At 43.8% G+C, this 20,929-nt stretch overlaps 1 protein-coding gene across 19 annotated transcripts in view; it reads right to left on the bottom strand.

Annotated features, from left to right (window-relative positions):
- Positions 1-20,929, bottom strand: part of LOC144932389 (myelin transcription factor 1-like protein) — a 268,350-nt gene that overhangs the window by 119,772 nt on the left and 127,649 nt on the right. For 18 of the 19 annotated variants that reach the window (XM_078856381.1, XM_078856370.1, XM_078856388.1 and 15 more), the window contains one exon: positions 7,626-7,680. In XM_078856381.1, the coding sequence (XP_078712507.1) occupies positions 7,626-7,680 (55 nt within the window). Of the gene's footprint in view, positions 1-7,625; positions 7,681-12,697; positions 12,725-20,929 lie in introns of those variants that run through there. The other variant, XM_078856373.1, reaches the window with a different exon arrangement.

The following is a 20,929-nucleotide window of genomic DNA, read 5'->3' as shown; positions in this document are numbered from 1 at the left end:
GAATCTGCTGATGACACTCCGCTGTGAATCTCCATTGCCTAACTGTTCTCTTGATTCTGTCTGGTCTGCGATCAGCCCAAAACATTCTCCTACGGCTAAGAGTAACTAAACATAAGCCCTCCTTATTGGAAATAAGTCAGTCCTTAGTAAAGATTTATGCTACACCATGCTCCCCTTAAACTCAGATATCAATTTTGCAATTAGCATACGGAACATTAGTGTCATCCTTGATCCCAAACCATCCTTCTCCCTTTAAACCACTTAAGTCCGCAAAACTTCCTACTTACATGGGTGTTACAGCTGCAACTGTTATATTTGTTTGCAACTGTTACAGCGAGAGAACATTCCATATACGAACCCACGGTGTGCACCATTTATATATTGTGCGTGGTTGTGCGTCTCTTTATTTAGTTATTTATTTGCTGTGTGATATGCATGCACACTGCCTCGGCTGTCTTGTTTCTGTTCTTGAAGCCGAACAAATGTGTTTGACATTGTATAAACATACACTGCATAAGTTGTAGATTTGAAAAATGTTTGTGTTATGATGTGTTTGTTTTGCATGTATCACGTGACACACTGGACACCCTTGCAAATTAGATGTTCCATCTCAAAGAAGAGTTGTATCCAGCTAAAATATTGGCATAAGTATAAAACAAATACTGTGCAACCAAAATTGTTTGCCTCTGCTATTTATTTCTCCCATTGCTGCTCAGACCTTTAATTTGCTGCCTTCATCACTGCTCGCCTAGACCATGATCTATCCACCACCGTCCCTCAACAATGCCAATGTACATCTCACTCCTTCACATTAATCGATCTCATCGAATCATCTCCACGGTGGTCATGCGCTCGGGCAGGTTGTACGTATGTACCTTTAACTTCTTTCGCACCGTACGTAGCCAACCATGCTAATCGGAGGTGCACTCCTTTTGCGGCACGTTCATCACCAGTCTTGTTCATCGGCCATCATACCTTCTGCTGATGTGTCCTGCGCAAGCCCACGTGCTTTCATGTCTCCAATGTGTTTGTTTCCCGATCTATTCGTTCATCTTCCTGTCTTTCCGTGCAAATGCTGAGCATGAGTATTATTTCCACGCTTCTGTGTGCACTTTTCAACTTGTTGTGCTGCGTCGTTCTCTCTGTCAATGTCCACGTTCATTATCGTTACGTCGCAGCTGGCGATGTGCGTCGTCGTTGCAACTACGTTCTTCTCTTCATGCACACTGGTACGCTGTCTTTTCAAAATCAGATTCAACGACCCAAAAGCACTCTCGCCCTCTCTTTTTTTCCCTTTTTATTTTATCATTTTTTTGCATTGTGATCCACACTCATCTCAATATTGGGTTACGAGTAACTGAGCACAAATTTAAGTGAGCGTCTTCAATGGCTATAAATTGACACAAATATGCTCCAATCATCTGGCTTATAACTGAAAATGTATGAAAACCAAAATACGTGTACAGCGTCCATTGTTCTGCCAATTGGAGGACATCAACAAAGTTTCAAGGTTCATTTGTTTACGAGCCTTCCCCTATGCAGGTTTTAATGTGTGCTGAATTTAAGTCTGGCATTACAGTTTAAAATCCGCAAAACATAAATAATGCAGTTTTGGCCATCAACAATTGACGTTTTTGTTGTTGTTGTTAACCCTAGGACAGCAAAAAACTGTGTCTGTAGGGTTTAAAGGGTCCCAAATACAAATATGGCATCGTATGTCTGACAGCTCCGTTTCTGAGAGTTATGCAATGGACAGTAGACAGCCTGCTCCGAACGACTCGTATCGAGTTTGCATCGTTTTGTTGTGTTTTCAAATGTGTTTCGCCAAAAAATGTTTTAATGTGTCCATCAAACTTTCTTCACGTGACTTTTGTTTTGCTTATATTCATCATGAATTTCATTTACAGCCTTCTTTCGTGCACTCCTTCAAACACGGCCTGTGATTAATGCTCATTGGTTGCTGTAATGGCTATATCGCCAGCAAAGGTAAGATGGATATAGAATTTTCTCCATTTATATTCACGCCTTTATTTCTCCAAAGCAGTTTTGTGGGAGAAAAGGAATAGTGTGTTGTTGTGAGCAGGCTTGATGTGCGTATATCTAAGACGTTATTAACTCAGCTGATAAGGCCCCATTGAGATAAAAAAAAACTATTCTACAAGGATGACCACAGCCCAAGACAACGCAATAACATAGTTACATAGAGACCCATAGAGTTACATAGACTCAAAGAGTCGCATAAAGACCAAAATGGTTACATAGACTCATATAGTTACATCAAGACAAAGAGAGTTGCCAAGAGACCCATAGAGTTGCATAGAGATCCATAGTGCTACGCAGAGACCTATAAAGTTACATAGAGACTCGCAGACCACAATCCAAGACAGTTGGCAGTGGTGGCGAGTTTACATGACATTGCAGGGTGGAGGGAATTTGTAAACTAAAAATAGCAAAAACAACAACTATTTAACACGACAACAAACTGCAAACAGGATGAATAATCGTGCTTAAATACAAATTAAAAAACAGCGTAAAAACATCCAGTCACAGACGAATGTAAATACACCGTATATACATACGGGCGTCATAACATAATAGAGCATGTCTCCTTTGTTTGCGTCGTCTCGGATTTGTATTTTGCCACTCTTCCCCATGGGATTCCGGCCCAGCGGTCTCGTTTCTTTGCAGATGGTGTCCATAATCTCTAGGCACGTAAACGACGCATCGATTAATCCACCGACTTCGAATCTGTTTTTGCTCGTGACACATGCGTCGAACCACGCGAGGATTGCGTGTTACAATTCGTGCAAATTATAAACGCTACGTAAAATGTGAGCTCGCGGGAAAAAACAAAGCAGGCAATGCTACCGATGCAGGATCGACAAACAACAGGAAACACGTGATGCAGGCGATGCGAAGGAGACGGATAAAATGAGGTAGAACATAGGGGATGGACAATGATGTGCAAAGAACAAACGAGACGGACAATACAAATGAGACAGAGTTTAAATGGTACAGACAATACGAACAAGTTGGAAGAAATGAAAGAGATTATGCTAATGAGGCAAACGGAACAAAAGAGACGGACAACACACATGAGACATGAGACAAAGCAAGAGAGAATCGATTCTTGAATCGGACATTTTTACACTCTCTGGGTCTTTCGGTAAAGTCACGTAGATAGAAACATAATTATTATGGAAAAATAGAAAAATAACTCTCATTTTTCTATTTACGTGACTTTACCATTTCTTCCAAAGAGGATGAATTACTGCAGTCACGAAAGCTTTAAGTCAACACAAGTAGCTTTTCTTAATCAGTAAGAGTCACGCATAATGGTATTCTATACTCGTTGCCTTTTCTAGGATATTATTGATGGTGTGTCTTGCATGGCATCCTTAATTCACTCACCGTTAGCTAGAGGTGATCCGCTATACTGAAATCAGACCTCTCACCTGCACCACTCCACCCCCAATGGCTCCCCATACAATTTCGGGTCAACTCCAAGATTGGCCTCACTCTTTTCAAAGTCCTCCGTGGAATTTCCCCTGCCTACAATTTGCACCTGATCTGCACGCCTTCTGCTCCAGCACCAGCCACGTTCAGATCAATGGGAGGTCGCACACGTTGCTGTGCTGCTGCTCCTATGGTCTAAACTTCCCTGCCTATAAGCATCTGGATTCACGTCCCTAACTCAAGTCCAAGTTAAAGACTCTGCCAATATATTAACCTACATCTCTTCTTTTTACCTATGCCACATTGCAGATGTCTTTCTTTGGACAAAATACAAAGATCCCCCGTATCGTCTTAACAGACCCATGAAGGCTGGCGCGGCACACGAGGAGTTGGGTGGCCAACATCACACCCGGGCGCCTTTATCTCCCAGGTGATGATGTTTACACATCGCACCAGGTACTCAGTTGAGGCTCAGTCGACCTAGGTGAAGCCCAGCACCGGTTGATATCATCGTCAATGGTGTTGGCTGTGAGCGGGAGTCGAAGTCGGTGCGCCGGGTTCGACACGCAGCGTAGCGCTACCCGCTACACCACTGCTTTCTGGACACCCACCCACCCCCAAGACCTGCTCATGCAAACAAATACATATTGAATAATCCCTCTTTCACAATCCTTGATCACAACTCCCTCCTCCCACGCCCTCTCAATTCGCACCTGCCCTGCCCTTATTATGCCTACTTCTTGAAATACGGTTATATTTAAATACATTTATAATTCCCAATTATAATTTCAAGATGTGCATTTTAATGCCATTCACTGGTGTGCTCTCGGTTCTGGGTAATGCACTGAGGGTAATTACGTTTCACGTGACATTTATGTTATGCCTGCCTTCCTTAGAAGTAGACGGCAAACAATGGATTACAACATACCTTTGACGAAGGCGTAAAAGCACGGCATATACACACACATATTTAAGGTGATACAAATATTGTTGATATGTCTGCGTCAGTACGGCATTGTAAAAATCCACTTTATCTTAAGAGGGATGAGTTCGTTTAAAGGATGACCGCTCTTTGCTGTGCGCAACGTGATAGTCCGTGTTCCCAGCCCCGGGTGGATGCTTGGCCGAGTCACTGAGAATTTGAAATGGCAAACTTCTCAGTGTGTTATCATTTGCCCCAACGCCAGCAGCATCACGTGGCTGGATATTGTACGCACATCGACGCAGGTCGATACATCTGACGTGCGCGTCGTTTTGCAAAGCGTCGATTTGGACCTTTTGAGAAAGCGTTAAAATGTTGACATACCAATCGGTTATTTTATTTGTAGATCTTTTTCAATCCATTGCAGGATGAAGGCCTACCTCACGCTGTGTTAGTCACGGGGGTAGCTTGACAATAGTTGACCATGCTAGCCAGTGATGGTTGGTGCAGAATGTGGTGCAGGACTGGTTAAGATTTGACTCCCCACTTGCTGCTGTTCTTACATAAAAGTTACGTAAGAGTTGTGTAACGGTGTTGATCTATAGCATCAATAAAGGAGTGCGCGTTGCACTCATCTATAATGTATAGTAGGACTCACGACTTTGAGAATGTGTGTGTGTTCCACTGCACCACATTCTTGGACATTACTATTACTGCAACGAGTCAAAGGTAGTGGGCTAACAGCACGTACATAACATTATTAAACTTGTTTTGAGTATCGTGTTCAATTTGTTATTCAAGTCCTGATATGGATACTTCAAACATGTGTAGTGCACCAGTGTACTACCAAACAATGGGGACAATTTGCAGCATGTCTGCTGACCTACATTCTGCTCTAATGGACTGTTTCATAATAAGTACGTACAGTGGTTATGCATTACCACCACAGGAAGGGTAGCACTGCAAAATGGCATTCCAAGCGGATTCAAATGAGGAGAGATGAATCCACTGCCCCGAAATTCGAACGGTTCCATGCAACGAAATTACAGCCAATTTCCCCGTTTGAAAAATGCCACAATTTCTGAGCATTTTTCTCAGAACGTTGGAGCATTTAAGAGGTGTTTGACACTCATCCAACAGAATAATCACTTCCAATACGAATTATATATCTATGGATGTATTCATTTTCAGAAAAATTTCGCTTTCTAAAATATTTAGCTATATACTTCAATTGAAACTGCAACGCACATTACAGTAATTACAAGGCGTGTATGTTGAACTTATTTCGCACCGTACGTAGCCAACCGTGCTCATCGGAGGTGCGGGAACTAATCGGTGGTGGGTTACATGAATGGTGTTAATCTAAAATGGTAATGGCCTCCTTGGTATTCCTGTTTGTCTTTGCTTATAGCTGTCAGGTACACACGCTGGCGATGTCACGCACCCCTGATTAGCATGGTTGCCTACGTACGGTGCGAACGAAGTTCAACATAGATATACATACGTCGCACCAAGGATCACGGCCTCTTGCATTCTGTACTGGATGCATGCGATTCTTTAAAAAAATATCATGTACAGTCATCAACGAGATCAGGTAAGATGTGCTATGGCATGGACTATGAAATAACTAGTACAACAGTACACTTTAGTCTGTGGTGGATTAGATACACGTAATACTTGAGGGCATGCAAATAATTATTCCACTCTACTAAGGTGTGGAACGGTGAAGTAGCTGTCCCTCGTTTTCTCGTTAGACAGACGATGAGCATGAGCCATTGCCATTTTCGTAATAAATGCATGCATTGGTAAAAAACATATTCAGGTGACACTGAACAATATTGACAAATCCACAATACAGGATCAAATAAACATTGGCTCTGAGTGAATCAGGAGTTGTTTTGCAAGCCATGGATTTGTTGGGAGCTTGTTAACCAGGAATGAAAACTGTATTAAGTGTGGGAGGTATGAGTTGTCAATAAAATGATTAATTGGATTTATGGCCGTTTGCAAAATAATAATCATGCAAAAAGCAGAGTAGGATAAACAGCTCAACCACAAAGAGCTCCAGACTGCAAGTATTGTGGTTAATGCAGACATGAATCCTTGTAAAAAGGTTTCAGTTTTGTTGCCAGAAAAAAAGGGGAAAACCCCTATTATTATATTTTGGTAATGGCAAAGGAGGTCTAATGATGTAGATGCTCACCCCGAGCCCTCATTACTTTGATAGTACATTGTCTTTGAGCTGTACGCCTTTTGGCGTCCTCTGGTCAAGCACCAATTGGGTCGAGGCTCAAAAGAAAGCCGTCCCTTGGTGTGGACCAATCAGTTTCAAGGACAATGCATATATTATCATAGTGTGTTTTTGATTGCATTTTGACCGTAAGTATTGTGGTTAATGCAGACATGAATCCTTGTAAAAAAATCAGTTTTGTTGCTGGAAAAAAAGGGAAAAACCCCTATTATTAGCTCCAGAGATGTTTATCTTGTGATAAGATCCCATCAACAAAACATTGTGAACGTTTAAAGAAATAATCCTCATGACCCACACGTGGTGAGAGGTTGTAGCAATGTCAAGAACAATAATTATATACATATATTTACTTATGTACAGTATGTATCGTGATCCCACTGTGGGATGCAATGTCAAACGACCACACTTGGGCAACCAGTAAGCAAAGTCACTTTTACAAAATGGCTGTGGTCGCCACCATATTGTTAATTGCACGTGGGAGTGGTGGTGGTGGGGAATGACTCGGGATCATGTACGAGTTTCGTTTTGATTGCAAAGTTTCATCGTGGTGACAGACTTTAAATGATGGCAAGAGATTAAATGGACGCCAGATAACGGAAGGCGTTTAAGGGAGACTTTATGGGAAACTATTGGCGGCATACCATCCATACCGACTGATTTTAGTCGAATACGCCTGACTTTTACGCGGCCGTAAAAAAGGGACACGTGTGTAAGGCTGAGGAAATCCTGTCACGTAAAACTGATAAACCGCTCGAGTGGTAAGTCACGAGAGTGTTGATAGAAACACCTCACTGTTTTTCAGGCATGTAACCGTGCATCAATTAAAATTAATTAAGACACTCATGACACACGCATAGAATGGTGCGTGTCAGAATTGATTAGCCAGATAGTTTATCCATACAAGATTTTAAGTCAGCCTCTGACCAAACTAACCTTTGTCTATGATTGTATACACGGCGCAGTTACCGTGTTTAATGTGTGCGAATGCAGTCTTACCCACAAGCCCTTTCGGCTGAGTGTAATATCTTCTAACCCCAGCACCAAATTCCATCTGCCAGGGAACAATGGAAAACAGTCAAACACGTGTTAGAAAAACATATCAGAATAACAGAAATAACTGGTCAGTATTTCATGATATCAGAGACATGTTTACCCACATAATTAGCACTGGAACTCAATTTTTGCATCGTAAGCAAAGGCAAAAGACCCAAATGGTCTCCCCACAGTCACAAATGCTAAATACGCATCGTCTCAGCAAAGCAACCAAGCTTTGCAAGGCTCGGCAATCAATGCCCTTTTGCAAACCGGCTCAAGACCGTATTAACATTGTGATGTTTAGTGGCAGCAGGGCAGCGCTCACTCGCTCACACACGCATCAGCTTTGTCCACGTTAGGTGGCCATCAGCAAGGGCGTGAGGCTGTGTGAGATTGTCTGGCGGCTCTGTGCGCCTGCACATCACCGGCGGCGTGGGGGCGGGGGGGTTATTGCATTGCCGGCTGTCCGGGCCCCCCGGCCGTTCCGTGTGCGCGCTGTCGTTGACACGGGGGCCCAACAGAGTGCAGCACTGCCCGGAGAAGCACGGAGGATGAGGAGCGAACGAGCGAGCGAGCGAGTGGCCACGCGGGATGCTCTCGCACTCCCGGCGGCGCCTTCGTCAAACGGCGGAGGTCGTTTTTTTTTGCTTCTTCTTCTTTTTACGGGGAGCATTCATTGACTTTTTTCAATCACGTGGACTGCTTGTGACTCATTGTGCCCGTTGTATACGCTGTTAACGTGACTGCCGTAACATAATGTGACAAGGTAAGTCTATAATTTACGCCAATCAGTAATACTCATCAAAGCTTACAGCACACAGTAGTTTATTCATTTAGGACAACAGCAAAAAAAAACCTGCTATACTGCTAACACTGGCGGAAGCAAGTGAGCACGTCAAAAGCGAATGGGTTTAAGGGAAAATGACGTACGTTAAAAACGTAGTCATGTAATTAACCCATCGTAATTAATATTTTCCATCTCAGATTTTCTTACGGCATAGTCATCGTTGCATCCGATGGGAACGAGTCAGCAAGACGCGTTATAAACAGCTTATAGAAGAGGGCCGCTGAGTTTAACGCGATGTAAACCCCGAGCAAAACAGCACAAGTTCGTGAAGCAAATTCATCTGTCGGAGGGGACACGGATGGAAACTCCAGCAGAGTCTGCGAACCCTACGGGAAAGCTCCTGAAGGACGCCCCGGGTCACAACGTTGGAAGTAATTAGTCGGACGACAGCAGACTGGAGTGCGCTGGGGGATGCCGCGGGTGGGATTGCAGAGTAGCGCAGCAGCGTGCCTCGCGAAGAGAGGTTAGACTCGAACGCGTTACTACCCCGATGTGTGGTACGGTTCAGAGGCATGGTCGTTAATGGCACAGAGTCCGCAAAGAAATATGGAGAGATTGCTACCCTTGGAATTACACTGCGAGACGGAAAGAGAAGCACTGCATTATAGAACATGCGCGGGCTAATGGCATCGTCCTAATTGTTAAGAGAAGTGGGCTTGGACAGGACTCGTCGCTGTCAGGGACGATGAACGATGGTCGAGAGTAATAACGGAGGGGTAGCCAAGGAATGGAACGCATCCGAGATACGTCCATCCAGGGGATGAAATCAGCTCCTCGAGTGCAGGTTGCTAGGTGGACTATTACATGGCAGGATCGTGAGAGGTGCAGTTGGCTGGGGGAGGACTTCATCCAGCAGTGGATTGACCCGTGGCCGAATATTTTAACTGCGGGTGAAGTGGTGGCACGGGAGTGGTGAATGCACTGCGTCGCGCTACGAAATCTGGTGACGAGAATTTACATTCCCAGCCACGGCTCGCTTTGGGGATGAGCGATATCTAAAACCGGTCCAACATGGAGCAGCATTAAGTCCCGTGTGGTCAAACAACCTCATAAGACCACCAAGGCCTGTGGAGGCAGTGCTGTCAGAAAGGGCTGCGACATCACCATCATAACAATGGTCATTGGAAACGGTTTTTGTTTATAACTGGATTTTAATTTTGTGAAATTAAATTGATCAGGGGTGCGTGCTTGAACGAATCCAAGATAATCTGAGCAGCCCCAAATACACCCTTGAACTGATCTTTATCCAATCAGCGGATCATAGTTAGTAGAATCTGATCTGATTTAATTGAGATCAAATTATAAAATTACACATTGGAGTATATTGCTTTAATTTATTTACTTAGCCCAACAATTAAAAAAACCGTATTACTTTTAGTTGTTAATGAGTGTAAAAATAGTAAAAGCTAATTACAGTGTATTAATTACAGAGCGTGTTAATTATTAATTATATACTGCTCTGCTGCTCGCCAGGTTAGCTCCCCTGCTTGGGAATTCAAGGTTGTGTTCAAAGTCGTCTAGAAAATTAAATGTATGGGGTGCAGTGGGTTTAATAGTTAACAGAAACCTTTCTTTATTACGTGTATGTTAACATTAATCACTAATGCAACTACGGTTACTGGGACATAACAAATTATAATGCATATTTAATTGTACTGTTTAACAGAATAACAATACAGCCAGCTGGGTTTTAACCTGCGAGGCCACACAGTCAGTAAGTTGCTAGAACAACAGCCCGAGGCTTGGACCTTTTCATCTCTTAATTAATTTATACTGGAGGAATCTGACGAGCTATAAAGCTCTTTTTCACAGATGCCCAGTAGGAGGTAGGTCAGCAAGTTACTTCAACAATAAATACGATACAGAATACCAGAGTAAGATAGAGAAAAGTTAATAAAGTCACGACAAAAATCATTGAAGAAATAAACATTAATTAAGAATAATGAGTACAAATTGCACAAGCACCAAAAAGCATGCGCGAGTTTACAAAGACTAAACTACAACACTCTGATTAAATCTTTGTCATACCATAGGTTGAGCAACCATGTTATTGCGAATAATGATTAATTAATAATGAATGATTCCTCCATGTACACCCTGCATATTGATCCTATTGCTTTCAATAAACAATCAATCAAAGAGGCATTGTATGCTCAACATAATTTGATCAATATTCTCACAGCGCAGGTCCACGGTCCGTCAAATATTGGCAGGTGGGACACGGAACCAATGCGAGGCAGCTTTTCACAGCAACAATAATCATGACAAGACGAAAGCACGCACACACACAGAGAGAGAGAGAAGGCCAACAACCTCGCATATTCTATTCTACACAGACTTAGAATGCAGTGCTGTCTGGGTATATTTGTCCAACTGATCACGTGTAGCCAATTCCAATTGATTCAACGCACCGTGGAACTCATAAAATCGTATCAATATGGAGGTATCGCACACCGACGCATTTATGTAACAGCATGTTTGAGTGTGCACATACATGTACACATTTGTACACATTTATGTGCACGCTCAAACATCTAATGTATACAATTATGGGGGGTATATATAGTGCTGTAGTGAGTCTCACAAGCGCAGGTCAAGCAACACACAGTGCTATTATAATTATTTACGTGTTCACATTACGCGCGACAATGTTGCATACCCTGAAGCCGTGGCGCAGGCCAGTTTAGGGCAATAGTCATTCGGCATTCGACTCTGGCGGCGTTTGTCCGGAACTGGCACAGAATGACAGATTCTGGGCGGACGACGACAGAAAATGGTGCCTTCAAAGACTACTGAAAGGGTTTCCCCCCTTTTTTCTGGCAACAAAACTGACACCTTTTGCAAGCAATCATGCTTACATTAACCACAATACTCTGATAATTTACCATATGAGACTAGGCTCTAGGAAAAGCTGACTGGTGTCGACCAATCAGTTTCAATGACAATGCATAAATTATCAGAGTATTGTTTTTTGTTTGCATTTGACTGCAAGCATTGTGGTTAATGTTAACATGATTCCTTGCAAAAAGTGTCAGTTTTGTTGCCAGAAAAAAGGGTAAAAACCCTATTAGTAAATTTTGGTACTGGCAAAGGAGGCATCATGATGCATTCAAAGACTGTCCAGTGAAAAACGCTGGTGGCGATTTCCTCCTAAATGGCCTGAATGTGTCGTGGTTTCTAATAAAATAATAATACTTAACTACCTCCAATGTCGCATTCTAATTACAAGTGATAAGCTACAGCCAACTTAACGGGACACTCACACACAATGTGAGATTACGTCTAATTGTAGTGGAGGGTGCATGATGTAGGTGGCATATAGGTCGATACATCAAGCCCGATGATAAATGTTTTGTGATACTGCATTGGCAGTGGCGCACAGACACAAACAACAACTTGACACATTCTCTCTGCCATGAAGAAGTAGAATTTCCCAAAATGTCACATATTACATATATATGTATCCTGTTAGGGCAGTGTTATTGATGAATGCATTGCAATTTTGATTATAAGTATGGCAGGTGCCATGGTTAGTACATGAGCAAGCGCAGCCGCATGCATGGGTGCCAGGGATATGTGTGTCCCAATGAACACAGACGCGTGGGCTGCAGCGGAGCATGAGGCTTCACATTTAGGCCCGGTTTAGCTTTGGGTGCTTTGTACTGTACATTTAAATTAAATATCAAAGTACATCACGTCGCCAAAAGATGTGTGAATGTATAGTAGCATCACGTATCATAGGGACCTTAAAAGGTTCTATGCAGGAAAAATACAACCTACCCAATATATAATTCACATCTCTAATCCAGCTGTCTTCTCGGGTGCCTTGTGTTATTAAAATATCACACTTTCTCTTTAATTTACATACATTTGAACGTATAACAGTCTTTTCATGAAATTCAACTTTCAGGAATATGCAGGAGTTAAACAAAGAAAGGTTAAATTATTTCCAACATAGAAGCGAAATAATCGTATTCTTGCTTCATGTCACACAAACCAAATTTCTCGCAGTCTTCTTCCCTTCCCAACAACCCCTTCCTTTCTCTGTATATCCAGCACGACTTTTCAGACGCTATTTTTTCGTCACCCGGTCATAACGAAGCGTCAACTGACGCCCATCGATGGACACGACCCAAACTGGTCAGCTCGATGCAAACGGTATCCATCTGAGCTCACATCCCCTTACCTCCACTGCCGGCTGCGGTTGGCAGAGTCCGCGTGAATTGTGCAACCGATAGCAGATTTCTCAGCGCCTGCCCAGACTGGCTGGCTGAGCTCAGGGCATTGCACGCGGGAGGCATTCTCTGCCAGCGCGGGAGGCAGGCAGGCAGGCAGACAGACAGGCGTAATGAAGCATGTGCACCATGCCGATAATAAAAGGGCAGGGTGCCTCATCATCAATCTTGCAGCGGCGCCCATGCTGTGGTCGCTCTCACCGTGGCAGTAAGAATTTCACCCCAATATGTAGGAACCGTATTGCCGGATAATGACCATAGTAATGGCCATATACACTCCTATGGTATTTATATTTTATACATACATTAGATTTCTGCCAAGCTGTGAATCTAAAATGTCTCGGACATTAATTATATTTTAAAAGCCTCTATCTACCAACTGCTCGATGAAAGTCTCGCCGTGCCATGCGATCATGGAGGTTTGCCTGACTATACTTCACCACGCTGGTGAGTGCAAATTGGTAAAGAAGGAATGCCCAGGATCAGTACAAATTTCACTTGCCACAGATGTTAGCCGAGACCGGGATTTGAACTCGTATCGCACCCGTGATAACCGAGGTTATCAGCTTTGTGCATTCATAAATGTCAGTGCGCCAACCAGTGCTCTATCACTCCACCATATTTCAGACATTGCCAAGTCATTTAAAATTGTATCATTATTCACTTAAACTTCATTTCCTTAATAAACTCCCCCATGGCTCGTGTTATCATCAACCTTTGAATGAAGCATAAAACCTATAAATGCCATTTGTATATAATTGTTGAACTGTTTTCGCACCGCACATAGCCAACCATGCTCATCGGAGGTGCGGGTATAGTACACGATTGTGCTGCTACTGGGCAGTTGGAGGCAGCCACCCTCCAACAACAGCGGAGGGCAGAAGAGCGACGCTCACGACAACGAGCGGAGCGCGGGGCAGCGATGTGGCACAGCGGGGCAACACAGGTGCTGCATCTGCCAGTCACCTCAGCCAATGCATGGTACCTGGACCCTGTCCCCTGATCTCCTTCCCGCAGCGAGCCTTCGACATGGCACGTAGCCTCAAAGTACACCTAGCCTGGTACAAGCGCCGTGGTGACGTCACTGCCACTTAGTGGCGAATAACGGTTGTTGCTGTTGTATTGGGTGGATGCACTTCTATAGCAAATGCTGCCGCAGTGAATTATGTCTGCTTCACCACGATTGCCGATATAATTTCTCGAATGTAATTAACATTTTTTCCTGAAAATAATCACATATTTACGGTGCATTCTAACAAGTAATACATGCAATAGATTACAAGATATAATATTTTTTTGTTTAACAATGGCCAATGCACATCTTAAAATTTGTATAATGCTGTTTCGCATGGTTTTGCAAGAGGCTCGATGCTGCCAATCACAAAATTAGAACAAGTTCAGAACTTTTGTAGCAATTACTGTATATTAAAATGCACATCATTAACAGGTTTTAAAAGCTGTTAAGCTTTCCATGACTGCACCACCGTACAGGCCTCACCCATGTGTTTATTAAAAGTGACAGTAATAGTGCGCTCTGCTGCATTCACCCAGAAATCCCAATAGCAATGAAATCAGACTGAGCCCACGTTTCCATCGGGAATGCACACAATCCTAAGACGGAGGCAGGGAAATAAAAAAAAGCCCCCCAAAGGTTTTATAACGCTCTTGTGAAGACCCCACCAGGGCCCAAGTCAACCAATTAGTCCCTTACTCCTGACACACAAATACAAAGATCCACCATGTAGCCTTGTAGACTGTAGACGAAAGTGATGTTATAGTACATGGGGGGGGGGGGGTTATGTCTGGCATCTTTGTCTTCCCAGTGTGATGCCACTTGCCACTGACATCAGCCATGGCCAGGAATTGAACTGTGGTGGCTGGGTTTTGAGTGCAGTGCGCTGGCCATTGTACCGCCACTCTAGCGTGTGTGTTGATTTCGTTGATAAAAAATAAAAGTGTCTCTCAGCGTACAAATAAATGAGTGGGCAGTTCTTATCTCGGTTGATAGGCCTCAGTCAGTGGTGGAACATTCGCATTGCTGTTACGGGTGCCAATCTCTCCACGGGACAACAAGCGTTGACCTAATTTAAAATGGTCCTCATTTAATCAACCTTGAGGTATGATGAGGTGCAGGTGACCTCCAACGAGAACGTGAATTTGAAACGTTCTAGTTCGTGAGGCGAGTAAGCTGGCAACAGCCTCCTGAGCCATCGATGCACGTCCTGCTGCAAGAGCCGTACAAGAACAACGCTGGACATGTTCTCCATTGCTGTCGAGACAATAATGCGTCTTCAGCAACAACAACAAAACAATAAAACATCTTGAGCAATGAACATTCTTCAGCATATGTTAATATCTGGCCTTTTGCGAATGTAGATACATTATTTAACACCGAATATCTTGCACTCCATAATCCAGCCAGGACGTCTAAAGTTCGGATTCTATATAGAGAGTAACCACACCATGGAAATGTGGAATTTCCACCACTTGCTCAAGGCTATTTGATAATCAATTTGGACATCTCCACTATTCACACCGACCAACGTGGTGAAATGTGGTCAACCACCAAGGTCGACGTGGCATGGGGAGGAATTAATCCAACAGCGGATTAACAAAAGTTCACGCAGTACGATCATTCATTCATTCGTAGGATTCATCATACATCCCTGACAGAAGCCACGAAAACCTGGACGTCTGCGCTCTCCCTGCCCGGCCTACCCCGTTACACACGAAGTGCTCGCCACAAATGAACCACAATACCTTGCTGATCTCGCCAAGGAGCATAAACCAGCACAGCAACTCTGGTCATCTTCGCAGTGGCGGATTCTGGCCGCCCATCGAACAAAAACGGCCACCGCATCACGCGCTTTCAGGTGCACTTCCGTGGCCGTCTGGAACGTTCTTCCTTCCACTATTAGGAAGGCGCTGGAGCCATCCACTTTTAAATCATCGAGGTTGAAAACGAATTTGTTCAGAACCGCTTTTTGTGTTTAATTCGTTGTCCTCTCCCCCCCACACCTCCGAATAGCCACGGTTGGCTACGTAGGCTGTGAAAGAAGTGAAACGTTGCGTGCGTGCATTGTGGTGGCGTGCACGGCTCGTGTGCACCAACACCTCTCCGCACAGCGGAAACCGCTTCAATTGAAAAGTGGAGAACTGTTTATTTGAGGGTTCCATCGCTATTTTACCCTGATTTGACATCAACAGAAAAGTGGCTTTTGCCAATACGAAAAATCGCTGATTGTTTCGCCGAATGACGAACATATGTGTAAATGTTTGAACATCTGAAAATGCGGTTATCCCTAATTTATGTCATTTAAGAAAATTTACAAACGCAATCACATCTCTTTTATTCGCAAATGTGCCGTGTCTTGCGGATTCCCTCGCACAAGTCTATTGGTGTTTTGCAATCATCTAGATTTTTAAGGACAAACATTTCAAAGGTTATTGTGTTCTCTAAAATTGCATTTAATTGTCTTGTACTCCATGTAATGGCCCTGCATTCTTTAATGGCGACTGTGTGTACCATTATCGCTTGTTCACACCATTTGCACCGCTATTTAAGTATACTTTTCCTTGACCCTGGAGTCTACAGGTCTCCCTGCTCAATGCAACTCTGTGGTTCCAGTCTGCTTCACACGCAGTGACGTCAGACTTTAACAGTGCTGGGTCTCATTAGAGGTAATCAGAGGACATAACAGCAAGGTTTAATTTCGTATTGTTGTTTTCATTCCGAGTTGTTTGTAAATGTATTGACTGACTTAAAGCTTTCGTGACTGCAGGAATTCATATTCTTTGGGTATTTCGGTAAAGTCACGTAGATAGGTTCAAAGAAAATAACAAGAAAATAACAAAAAACTACGACGTTCCGATAACAACACAAGCGATCGTCATCAGGAGGCAAACAAGAGGAGGGAAGCAGCTTGGGCTAAAGGGTCATAAACGAAGTGGGCAGGGCTAGTGATGTTAATGTGAGAAATGAGCATGTTACTGTAAGATCAGAGGGCGACCTCCACAACGAGCGCGCGGAGGTGGCTATGTTAATGTGAGAGCTTAGCATGTTCATGGAGGATCGCAGAGCAGCAACGTCGAGCTCGGTGAGCGAGGTGGCTGCGTTAGTGTGGGAAATTTTACCGGTTAACGTAAAATCAGAGAGCTTAAAATAACAACAAACATCGGAAGGTGGTAGGATGGGAACATTACAGCCAGTTATGACTTAAACTGGTTGATAACGTCCTTCCAATGATTGCTCAGTTTATACCGGGCTGAGAGGATGACGATATCATCTCCTTAATTCTAGATTTGAAGCTTTCGTGACTGCAATGATTCATATTCTTAGGTTTTTTCGGTAAAGTCACGTAGGTAAAAAACATTAAAAACCTAAGAATATGATATCATCTCCCTTTTTTTAGCTTTCACAATTAAAAAAGAGAGATGACATCGTCATCCTCTCAGCCGACAAGGGCAATGCCACAGTCATCATGGACAAAAGCACATACAATAACAAAATTCAGGACCTACTTAATGATGGTAGCTATACAACAAATTTAAGAGATCCCACCAACAGCCTCGTTACGAAAACCAACAATATTATCACCGACTTAAAGCTATCGTGGCTGCAGGAATTCATATTCTATGGATCTTTCGGTAAAGCCATGTAGATAGAAAAAGAATAAAATTAATAAAATAATAACAATATCATGACGTTCGATCGCAACACAAGCAATCGTCATCAGGTGAAACATATAATGGGTTAAAATATGTAATAGTTGACTATTAGATCTTTCACTGGTAAGACCACCTCAGCTGTACCTAACTCAGCTCACTTGGTATCATTAAGGACATCTCACTATCTCCAGGTGATTTGCTTATTAGTTTCGATGTAGTCTCTTTGTTTACCAAAGTTTCTGTAGCTGACACCATTGAAATTATTGAAGTCAAGATCAATGGATATTCAGACGACACAATCCGTAAAGCTATCACTCCAACCATTGGGAAATAACCATCTGAGGACCCAATCAATACCATCACCTTGCCATACATAACAAGGGTCACCAAAAAGATCTCCAAACACAAGATCCAGGTTCGATTTAACACAGTACATAAAATTTGTGATCTGATCCCATCTGTGAAGGATGTGATCCCTGACATGCAAGACCCCGGCGTCTACAAACTAAGCTGTGTCTGCGGCAGCAGTTACATTGGGGAAACGAAACGACATGTCTCGGACCACGTTCGTGAACACAAGGCAGATCTGAAACACGGTGGGACCAATACCTCGGCCGTGGCTGATCATTGTTATAAAGCGATGGGCTCACACAAAATTGATTTCTCTAAGACGACGGTACTTTGCAAACCCACTGGCTAACTTCAACAGAGAAGATGGGTATAAACTGAGCAATCATTGGAAGTACGTTATGAACCAGTTTAAGTCATAGCTGGCTATGGTGTTCCCATCCTACCACCACCTTCCGATGTTAGTTGTTATTTTCGGCTCTCTGGTTTTACGTTAACAGGTAAAATTTCCCACACTAACACAGCCACCTCGCTCACCGAGCTCTACGTTGCTGCTCTGCGATCTCACATTAACATGCTAAGCTCTCACATTAACATAGCCACCTCCGCGCGCTCGTTGTGGAGGCCGCTCTCCGATCTTACATTAACATGCTAATTGCTCACATTAACATCACTAGCCCTGCCTACTTCGTTTATGACCCTTGGGCTACACCCATTTTAAACCTTTAAAACAGTCTGCCTCAGCAGCTTTCCCCCTCTTTTTTGCCTCCTGATGACGATCGCTTGTGTTGTGATCGAAACGTCGTAGTTTGTAATTATTTTTGTTATTTTCTTTGAACCTATCTACGTGACTTTACCGACAGACCTAAAGAATATAAATGTATTTACTGCTGAGTGCAGTTCAGTCATTCTCGACAATTTAATTGCCTCAGATAAAAGGAAGATAAGCCTAAAGGTAAACTACTTAAGCATAAAAATATAATCTGTAACAGCCAATAAACTTTAATTCATATAGAAGGGATCCCATTTAGATGAAACAGAAGTCACAATGAAAGTGTATTTATTCTGGGTCTCTTTAAAAGTTTGTCACACGTGTGTAATAAGTGCAGCACATTATATAAGTCTTCGGGAAGAGCTCTGCCCTTCCGACTGCGTCTTATTGATAAAATATAATGTTTAAACTGTGAAAGGGGTAGAGCGAAGGAGAGAAGGAGCGAAAGATGGGGAGACGGGGGAGAGAGGGAGACATGGGGGAGAGACGGGAGAGAGACGGGGGAGAGAGGGAGACACGGGAGAGAGAGGGAGACACGGGGGAGAGACGGGGGAGTGAGGGAGACACGGGGGAGAGAGTGAGATACGGGAGAAAGGGGGAGACGGGGAGAGAGGGAGAGACGAGGGAGAGAGAGGTAATGCGGGTTGGCGAGGGGGGGAGAGAAGGGGGAGGGAGATATGCGTGTGTGGGTTGACTACCCACAGGATTGTAAGCTTCCTGCTATTATTATTTAACATTGGATGAAACCTTTTGGGTCAGGAAGGACTAATTAGCAAAAGTGGAGCAAGAACTCAACTATTGTTCAGTAACTTATGGATATTTTTTGTCGTTGTTGTTGTTGTGCTCACGCAGCACCGCGGATCTCCCGTGTAAAATGGTCAGATAACTGGCTACACGTGACCATCCGTGTACCAAAATAAACTCTCAACGTGCAGCATTCTAAAGCCAACCAAAGAGTAGATTTCAACTCACGAGTCACATTTCCCAGACATTTATAAACAATAAAAAAATAACACTACATAATCTTATTCCAGACCAATCACCTTGTGTTGCAATATTCTATAGCAATGAGATGACAAGAGCTTTCATGCGGAGCATTGGTGAGAAATAGTGATGGGTGCTGTGCAATGTAAATATTCATTACTTTTCAATAATCTGTTTTATATATATTGAGTGTATTACGCCGAAAATTAAAGAAATGTAGTCAATGGCAAACTCCCATCACGTTTGGATATTTCCCCCACTCTTCTTACAAGATAAACGTCAGATAAATATACCCTTAAATAAATAATTTCACACCCCATTGTGACAATAATTACAATCATGTATATCCCAACAGAGTATATATACATCCACTGCTGGATGAATACTTTGTCATGCCACATTGGTCATGTGGGGGTGGGGGGAGGGGTTTGACCATACCTCACCACACTGGTCAGCACCAATTGGTGCAGAGTAGGGGAATTCTGATATCATTCATCTCTGATGTTAGCCGTGTCTGGGAATCTAACTCATCACACCAGGGTTGAAGTGGGCTAACCACTACGCCGCTGTGGCATAATTCAAAAAAGAAACAGCGGACAAAAAGTTTCCGCTAATAACGGCACACAAAGTACATGCAACTGGATTAATTCAGCAATTTGCATGTGCCATCCTGCGTGCTCAAGTCCGGCAAAAACAACCCCCTACCTCCTCGTGGTGCTGGACGGCAACGCTGTGGTGGGCAGTGCCGTGGGGGGAGGGCCAACTTAAATTGGCCATTTCCCTCATGGCATCTGTAACCACCACAGCGGCCAAATGGGGGATCTGGACGGGTGCGAGGGGCTGGTAACCCCTCCACCTTCAATTAATTACCACTAAACTACGAGTTAAAATATTTATTACGCTTGTGCCGGAGGCCCCGGAGGGACAGGCGTCTATGACGTCTCCTGGCCAAACCCCATTTGGTGGAGCCAGGAGACTGAATCCTTACCCTCGGGGCTCCTCCAGAAACAACAAAAAACCACTACGTGTGGCCACGTGGAATGTTAGAACGCTCACTGCGGAGGAGAGGCTACCACTCCTCTGTCGGGAGCTGGACCAGTACCGCCTGGATCTCTGTGGCATTCAGGAGGTCCGGTGCACCAGCTCTGGCTCCTGCCCCCATGAGGGGCGGACAGTCTACTTGGGGCAGGAGACTGCCAAACAACAGGGAGTGGCTCTTCTTCTGAACAAAAGAATGAAGGGGGCGTGGGAGCGTGGCGGTGAGTTGTGGGAAGCTGTAAGCCCCAGGCTACTTTGGGCTCGCCTTCCCATCAACCAGAGGCGAGGAGTGGTGGTCGTGGTTCCTTATGGCCCCACCGAAGATGAACATCCATGGAGGGATGCAGGCAAGGCCGATGAGTCAGATGCCTTC

This window comes from Lampetra fluviatilis, chromosome 5, assembly GCF_964198595.1.
Source record: "Lampetra fluviatilis chromosome 5, kcLamFluv1.1, whole genome shotgun sequence".
Taxonomy (NCBI): Eukaryota; Metazoa; Chordata; class Hyperoartia; order Petromyzontiformes; family Petromyzontidae; genus Lampetra; species Lampetra fluviatilis.
Note: the sequence above shows the minus strand (reverse complement) of the source record. Positions and strands in the feature narration are given on the sequence as shown.